This window comes from Mytilus trossulus, chromosome 8 (assembly GCF_036588685.1).
Source record: "Mytilus trossulus isolate FHL-02 chromosome 8, PNRI_Mtr1.1.1.hap1, whole genome shotgun sequence".
NCBI lineage: Eukaryota > Metazoa > Mollusca > Bivalvia > Mytilida > Mytilidae > Mytilus > Mytilus trossulus.
This window is the reverse complement of record NC_086380.1, coordinates 26,847,246-26,856,544: the sequence shown is the minus strand read 5'-3', so window position 1 is coordinate 26,856,544 and position 9,299 is coordinate 26,847,246. Positions and strand designations below refer to the sequence as shown.

The 9,299-nt window shown below is 31.2% G+C and overlaps 1 protein-coding gene across 1 annotated transcript; it reads right to left on the bottom strand.

Moving 5' to 3' along the window:
* Nucleotides 1-908: 908 nt before the first annotated feature.
* Nucleotides 909-9,215, bottom strand: LOC134680756 (peptidyl-tRNA hydrolase 2, mitochondrial-like). Its single transcript, XM_063539976.1, has 5 exons — nt 9,034-9,215; nt 5,520-5,609; nt 4,673-4,794; nt 2,021-2,133; nt 909-1,001 (listed from the first exon to the last, which is right to left on the bottom strand). Exons 1-5 carry the CDS (start codon nt 9,169-9,171, stop codon nt 952-954), a joined length of 513 nt encoding a protein of 170 aa, XP_063396046.1. The 5' UTR covers nt 9,172-9,215; the 3' UTR covers nt 909-951.
* Between the last annotated feature and the right edge of the window lie 84 nt (nt 9,216-9,299).

Here is a 9,299-nt window from a genome sequence, read left to right as displayed (position 1 = left end):
ACACCTGCATGTAAAAGGCCTCCTTGAGTTTCTCTTAACTTATGATTAGTATACCTATTCTCATGACTTCTTTATGTGCCTGTTTTAAGTTATGAGGCAGTTATGCAGTATATGTGGTCAAAGTTGTTGTCTGTCATATTTGTTTTCCATATTTTGTTAAAAGATTAACAGGTGGTTGGTTTTCTTGTTTGAATTCTTTTAAATTTAATAATGTTGAGGCCTTTAAAAGATGACTCTAGATCTGTAATATGGGTTTTGATAATTATTGAAGGCCATACAGCATGATACAGTGTCTTATTGCAGGCCATACAGCATGATACAGTGTTGTATAGTTCTATGTAGTTGTTTGCATCTAAATCAATGGACTCTAATGAATAGCTGTCTATCATTAATACTGATTTTTAAATTTCACCTATCCATATATCTGAATTTATCGGTCGTCCCACTGTCTATATCACTCTGTTCAGCTCTTAATATTATTCAGTATCATGTCTTTGTGACGTCAAATACGTTGACCTGGCCTTAATTACTTTGACCCGGACATATCAGCGATGTCATAATGTTTGAACCGACATTAATAACTTTGACCCCAAACTTATCAAGTCATCTTTTGTGTGCTGGTGAAACAAAGAAAACACTTCTGAAACACACAAATATAGCCCGATAAATCAATTATCAGATATCTGCATATTGATATTGTAAAATATCAGCTGTTTGACATTATATGAAGGCTTTTTGATCTCGTTCGCTATGCTCACTCGACAAAAAGCTTTTACGATATCAACATGCAGATAACCTGATAATCAGTACATATTAAGGACAATATCTAATTCAAACGGTCAAAAATTAACATACTAAAAGCATTACATGAACCACTGTCTAAACAGTTGTTAAAAATAATACCAAAATTAAAATCATAACGTTTAATAAAAAACAAAATTCTATAAATTATCAAAACAGTTTTAAATGTCCTGTCACTTGGTTTACTAATTCTTCTGGTCCTACAAAATAAAAGTAAACACATTAATGACATTAATATTATTATAATGGAACTAAAGGCTTCTTAGAGCTTAAAACCATTATTTAGTGATTTTACAAATTAGGTCCCTTAATTTAGACATAAGTTGTGGGACATAACTCTTTAACATTCATCTTGTTCATAGGTGTGTTTTGTCTTCCATTTTCATGAACATATTTCTAAACTTCTTACTAACACAATAAATTCTAATTCTTTTCAAATACAAGGTATTATACCACCAAAGTTTGTTTTTCCTATCATTCTTTAGTAAAATCACACTTTTTACCTTCCATTTGTCTGATATTTAAAAGGGAAAAGTAGTAGATACAATTATCTCTCATAAATTGTTTAGGAAACCGTTAAAAAAAATAATAAATGAAATATGTTTTTTTTAAAACAGGTGGTCTTAATATACAGGTTTCCTGTTTGGTTAAGATAAAGATCTCTAATCAGTTTTACATATTCGGCCACTATGAAAAATATTTTTTCTTAAAACGATTTCAGAAATGGCTCCAAACAAATTTATCAAAGGACACAACATGATGCTCTACAATTGCCTCCATTGAGAGTGAACTGAAAAAACTAAAAATTTATTATTTTTATTACTCTACCAAAATATTTTTTTTAATTCTGTCTTTTAAGCTTTTTTAAATACTTTACTATTTGTTTTAAAACCAGGTTTAATCCACCATTTTCTACATTAGAATATATATATGCCTGTACCAAGTCAGGAATATGACATTTGTTATCCATTCTTTCAATCATATATTTCAGCATTTGATTTTATCATTTGATTACAGATTTTCAATTTTGGATTTTCCTCGGACAATTATTAATGTAGGAGTTCAGTATTTTTGTTATTTTACTTTTTCAAAAATTCATGCATGTTGAAAATTGTGGTGGCAGTTTATTTTATTTCACTCATAGTTTTAGTGGTTCTTTATTTGTCCTTCATCCATCTTTCGTGCTCACTTATTTGCTTCTAAACTGTTAAAAACCTACCTGGTCCTATACCAGTCACTGTTATAGATCCTGGGGCTATCTGGGTACGACCAGCATCTTTTACTAAACTAGCATTAAGTCCTAAAGATCTAGCTTCTCTAGCTATTTTTAATCTAAAAGACAAACACATATTGATTAAATGATATTCATGCAGGAAAGGAGTAGGTCTAGTAAGGACCGATTTTGGCCTCAATTTTCAGGTTCATCAGACGAAAGATTTTGACCACTTTTTAAGCGCTTTAAAAGTGTCTATTTCATTTAAATCAATTAGTTTATGTGAAAGATTTTAATGGATTTAGTCATTAAAAAGGATCCAATTCAAGCTCACATATGAAAAATCTACCAAATATGCTAAAAATGTCACTTTTCAGACGTTTTTTTTTGTCAAAAATGAAAGTGGCTGCATCTGTGTTCATCCTCAACCTTTATATCTGTTATGTATTATCATAAAATACAACTTACCTTTCAATATTAAAGATAACACGAATGTGCACTTTCGTTTTACACGAAAACCGTCTAAAATTTAACTAAAATGTTAGAATTGTGAAGATTTCAGAAATTTAGCATGACTTAATGGTGCTAGTACCCTATAAATAACTGACAGTTTACATTTTAACAATTTTGTAAAAATACTATATTATGGGGCCAAAAAGGGGTCTTACTGGACCTACTCCTTTGCTTTTTTAGACATATATTTCATTAATATTTTCATTGTGTTCACACAGACACTTGTTTCTGTCAATGGGTTTCATAATAATGTGGAAAGAAAACCACCCATTGACCAACAATACATTTTTCTTGGGACCAAAATATGATTTTCTAGTCGCACAAAAGGCCCTGAAATAAATGGCAAAATTTCACCCATTAAATATAAGCTTTTCTCTGGAAAGCCGTTAAAGATTACAGTTTAAAATTTGCTGCTTACCCCTATTAACAGATAACATGCTTTATTATTAGTTTCTTTCACCATTGTATTCAAAATGAACATCTAAAACAATTTTAAACAATTACAGTCAGGGGTAATACTTGTACAAGTGATTTTTTTTACTTGAATAAGTAAAAAGAAAATATACACACATATAAGTTAATTTTATTAATGTTTAAATAATCTCCCCTTAATTTTCTCAAAAATTTACATGTATAAGTGATTTTTTCTTACAATCCCACAAAGTTCTCAATTTTTGAGATGTGAAATCATGCCTTTAATGATTTTTCCCAGGTTAGCTCATAATTTTTTATTAGAGTTCAATCTTTCATCTTGTTAATTCAAAAAAGAAACTGATTGCACTAAGATCTTAAATATTTGCGCAAGACCTTCAAATTTGTTTCCTTTGGGCTTGTAAATAAGCAGTGTTCTGAAGATAACAGACAAATGGGATTTCATTGTCCATGAAATTACACTTAAATGAGTAGTAAAGACATCTGCAAAGACCGGACAATTTAAAATTCTATTAGAGCAAAGAAATCCTAAGAATTCAAGAAAAGAAGATAGGATGACTTTTTTACTTATACAAGTGAAAAAATCTGAATGTCACAGGGACATTACTCAGCTTTTTTTTTTTAACTTTACAAGTTAAAAAAAATCACTTCGACACTTGTATAAATATCCTACAATTTACTTAATACAAGTAATACCCCTGACTAAATTAAAGGAGAAACTAGTATTTTATTGCAACTTTATATATAAACATAAGTTGATGTGGAATGATTGTCAATGAGACAAATTTCTGTAAGAGACCCAAATGACAAAGAAATATTAACCAGGTTTACAACTATTCAACAATGAACAAAGCCCATCCAGCAGAGTCAGCTAGAAAAAGCCCCTAAATTACAAATGTCGTATTACACAAGATTTGGTGGTGGAATCTGTTTCTCTAATGATTTTCTAACATTATGTGGGCAAACTTATTCTTTCTTTTCGAATGATCTGCAAAAAGATGTGTTCTTTTTATGCGAGGCATCAGTCATGGTCACTTTTTTTCATGCCGTCACAATAGGAATTTCAGAGGAAAGCAAGAAAAGTCAACGTCATAATCGATTTTAACCAATGAAGTACTAAGATCAATCGAACCACATGTTGATTTAATTGTTTTATATACAATGGGTGCAGAAAGGGATAAATTGACGAAGAATTAGAGAAATATCATTATACCATCACTAAAATTAAAGTTCTATGTCAAGTCTTATATCATTGGTGAGCACCATGACAACTTTTATGTTTTAAATGTTTATTAAGATGGTACCTAACACATCAGGGAGATAACTCTGTAAAATCAGCTAAACGTTTAAATTATGTTGTGTTGTTAAGGGAATATCAAGCTTCTCAATGATTAAAATAAGTGTTTGTCAAACTGCTATATAACCAGTGTAATTTTTTTGATAAATTGATTGGTTCAAATATTTAGAAATTTTTAAATTTTTGTCAAAGGGTCAAAGTAAATACTTTGTCAAAAATTTATGAAAATTAAATGAGCCAAATTAATTTAAGTGCAGGTGTTAGGTACCACCTTAAGACCAATTATGAAACACATCCTAGATTTCTGTTTACAATTTTTAAGGACACACAAATATTAACATGTAGAATTCTTCAGGTCATGCACATACACTCAATTATACATGTACAATATACCATTCTTTTAAATATGTACATACAAAGATTCCTCTGTTTCTGTTTTGACAACAACTTTTGGCTGACCATACATTCTCCATTTCCTGAACATTTCTGGATCTGTTTTACTGACAGCTTCATATGACATGACTGCAGCATGGCAGCACTACAATACAGAAACATTTTATAATATGGTGTTCTTCTGACAGCTTCATATGACTTCTCAACATTAAAATTAACATAAAGTTAAAAATGCTGTATAAATATTATTATCATTTCTACTGCTTATGAATATCATGAATGTTGTGTCCATTTTAAATCATACAAAATTATTGTTCTCCATATATCCTCTCTCACATCAATTTGGTGTGTGTAAAGGAAGTTAAGTGAAGTACATTTTTGTACATAAATGGTTTTGGGGCTATTCATAGAAAAACATGAAATAAATATACATGGTATAAGAGATGTGGTATAAATGCCTATTTGACATAAGTACTAACGTGACAACTATCCACAAGAGTCCAAATAAAGTGAACGAGAGTCACTTCAAATGATCATATGTAGTTTTTTGGATAAACATGACCCAGGAAAAAGGGGAAGATATAATAGATTAATAATAAACCTAATATGTAATGTCCACCATATTAACTCAATCTTCTTATTATATGCATTTTTTTAACAATCAGATAAGTAATGATTGCACTATTTTCATTGATTTTGGTTAGTTTTTTACAATCAGAATGTTATCAAGAATATCATAATTATCTGATTATATAGACATTTATATACAGTACACCATATGTTATGTATGTTTAGATATTTAACTTCATTTCAGTTGATTGACAACAGACTTTTCTCCTACATTGTATAACCAAGAATCATTAAATTCACCTGGGCAGCTGCTTTTCCTTTTCCCATTTTCAAATCATTCCTAACAACAAACACCAATTTATACTCTCCACTATCTGAAGAAAACACTGCCTGAAAAAAACCCAATGTACATATTATATTAAACATCAAGAACATACTTCAAAATATTCTAAATTAAGTGTGTGTATGTATATAATTATACATAAATTTGCAATTATCAGTTTATGCCATTATCATTGATTATAGGTTCAGCTTTTAACTTCAAACAATATTTTTAAAAAGTCAGAAAGAGCATGAGTTCTTAACCCAACAAAGTCCCCATATTAAGATACATCAAAATTATGACAGGATCACACTTTAAATATCCAAATAACACTTGAAATTTTAATATTAAGACACATTGGTGACTTTTAAACATTGATTATTAAATAATAGTATATTACTATAAGGCTGTATTTTGATATAAGGCAGGCATTACACATGTTACATGTTAATGGGGATGAAGTCTGTATAATTATTTTTTTTAATTCAAACATGTTAAAAGAAATGGAAATACCGTAACGTTTCCAATTTTGGTTCTGTCCCCTATTACCAGTGATTACAGTAAAAAATTCAATAAAATTAAAAAAAAAAAAAAAATCTGGGAAAATTTCAGGAACTTTTCATTGTATTAATGATCTCAAAATCTTTCAACAAAATTTTTGTCGTGTATTTGAATTTCTGGATCTGCGCAGAAATCTACTTCCATTTCCAGTCTTGTTTGCATGAGACTTTGAGTAAAATGTATATATTTATTAGTCTAAGAAAGGAACTCAATAAAAATTCATTTTCCAAAATTGTTTGTTTAAAAAAAGACATTATCTAATGCTGTAATGACAGCATTCATGGGCGTAGCTACCCAGAGGCACGACAGCACGTGCATCCACATTGTTTTCACAAAAAAAAAAAAAAAAAAAAAGAAATGAAGAGAGAGAGAGAGAAATGAGTTGTCAATCTGAATCGGACAGCAAAGCGTGATGCATGTATTATCTTCGACTATTATGATTATAATATTTGTTTAACGTCGGAGACTGTTGGTGTCCCCGATATAAGTTTGACAACCTATAGTTACATGTGTCATAGATGCCAACCCCCTTTTGACACAATCAGTAACAAACTATGAAATTTTCCGTATTTTTGAAAAGTTTTCAGTAATCATTCATAAATGTGCACTTACCAATAAAAATTACTGACGAGTGGTTGCAAGATGATGTGCACTAAAATTTTTCGTTTAAAATGTTGTCTGTAGTATGTATTCCATTAATTAATTGTTCAGATGTTATCAAACATCACCAGGCGCTGTTAATTATGTGCATTGGTATATATACTATATTTTTATGCTTTTACATTTTTCTCACTGATACACATAGTTAATATGGCTTCTACTAACGAAAGCTCCATTTGGAGCTAATGTGTTTAGAGACTACTTATGTCAGTACACCTTTCCTATATTGCCTAATTGTTCAGATGTTCTCGACTCGTACATTTTCGTTTTGTCAAGGAGAAGTAGAGAAAGGGGGAAAGCTGCTCATAAAATGCAAGTTTGCCTCTTCGGAAGTCAGTTAGTTACTCAACAATGGGTTGATAACTCCCGAGAAACCGGAAGCATTACATTGGCATTTTCTAAATACCGGACCAGGACGGAAAAGTAATGATAAAAATCCGCGTTTAAAAAAATTGAACGGCGATGATTGGTAATCCGTAACTATTCGACTTTGACCGTAATAGCGTAGTTTTTATAGCAAAATCAGAGAAAGTACGCAAAAATCGTAATGGTTGGCATCTATGAAGTGTTGATGAAGCTGTTCGAGTCATGCAAAAAAGATCGTGGCTCCATATACACTTACATGTGCACGCAGTTGCGTGTACATTGATTCTGCATGCAAAAAAGAAATGGCAAAATAAAAATTTATAAATTGAATGTTTAAGGTAACAACTATGTTGTCACCTTTTTAATTAATGAAATATCATGAAATAACGACATTTGGTTTCAAAATAAAAAAAATGACAAGATCAGGAGGTAACTTGTATCTTTTACAAGATTTGAATTTATATTCAGTCTAAGACATGTAGTTTTGGAGAATATTTCACAGTGTACAGTTCAATCGGCATTAGAATTATTAGATCCCTTCGATATTGTTGAAAATATGCCGAGGTGAAGTGGTCGACAGACTACCGGAGCCAATCACCCTGCAACCACGCCAAAACAGTATGGAAATTCTTATTATTTTTTGCGTTTTTAGACCATATGATAAGGGAACTGGAAATTGGAGTCACTTCAAGTAAAAATGTATTATCTTTTTTGCGCTGTATCTGCTTCATCATAATGTAGGAAATATCACAAATCTCAATATTGTCTGAGACATACGAAACTGACCTGTCATGTAATTTTGACAAATTCAATTGGGAAGGTCGCTCGATGCCGGACACGTACGCTGATATATAACATCTCGCAAGTGCTACCATACCATGATGGAGATCTTTCAGTCACGGTAATACATATGTAATTGAAAACAAATGTATGATCAACAATGAACAACGACAGTTACATAGCATTACTGCATATTCATCGGGATTTCAGTGTGAATATTAACAAAGTAATAGAGAAGTTTCTTTCTTCCAAGACCCAAAGAGCAGATTTTGGACAATTTTGAGTAAATTCTTATCAAAAATATGAGTTGTTTATTTGTTACTCTACTCAGAAGATTTATTAATAGTTCTACATTCATAAATTTTTATCTACATATACTTGTAGCTCCTCTTTTAGCCGTCCTATGAACAAAAACCGAGAAAAAAAAACATTTTTCTGCAAAATAGGGTCCCAAAAATTTTTCGCATCGCTCCGCTCGGCGGAATTTGCTTCCACATCATTTCTTTCTAACTACGCCCCTGGCATTTCTCGGTTTACATTAAATATAATGTCACAACTTAAATAACATCACAACTGAATCCCTAAGGCCAAATAAAATAATATGTGTGTTTCCTGTTTCCTCTTTGAAAAAAATAGGGTAGGTAGGTAGGGATTTTTTTTTATTTTACCATTTTTTTTTACATTGAGTCTATGGGAGAGAAATCCTGACTTTAACAGTGCTTATTGAAAAATGACCAAAAAAACTTTAGGGTAGGCTATTTCTAAGCTTAAAATATAGGGTAGGTAGGGAAACAGGAAACACACATGCTTTTTTATTTGGCCTAACAACAGAACCAAAATCTGAAACGTTACAGTATTTGTTTCTCTTTTTAACATGTTTGATTTAAAAAAAAAAACATACAGACTTCGTCCCCATACACCTTATGGCTAATACCAACGGCTGACCCGGCCGCTTGAACTTTTGACGTCAACAACAATCATGTTTCCATCGTGGCATCAGATATTTTGTCTTGTGACGTCAAAGTTTACGGGAAGCTGAGTGATATCCAGTAATGGCAGACAAATAGCGATAAGGTGTAATCACAGGTAATGCCTGCCTCATGTTATAACTTGATTTTTTTTTACTTCATTTGAACCATTTTTTGCTGATAACACAGATAATTTAGGTCGTAGACGTCCTCTTAGAAACCATCCAATGACAAGACCGACTCCTATTCCTACAGCAACATATCCTGTTTGGTCTTTACTGAAAAATGATGTCATTTTTGTCTATTTATTTTCAGCACATTTATTTAGCTCAATGTTACCTTTTTACTCTAGTTTAAAGAAAAAATATGAACTGTAGTAAACACTTGAGTGATGAAGATCGAGTTTCTTTCGGAAGATGCAGA

Bases quoted from the DNA above. Each gene is read 5' to 3' on its own strand.
- LOC134680756 (XM_063539976.1), bottom strand. From the start codon at position 9,171: ATGACATCATTTTTCAGTAAAGACCAAACAGGATATGTTGCTGTAGGA. The intron at 2,134-4,672 runs GTATGTACATAT...TTTGTCTTTTAG, and splicing joins ACAGAAACAGAGGAATCTTT to ATTAAAAATAGCTAGAGAAG. The intron at 1,002-2,020 runs GTAGGTTTTTAA...TTTATTTTGTAG, and splicing joins AGTGACTGGTATAGGACCAG to GACCAGAAGAATTAGTAAAC.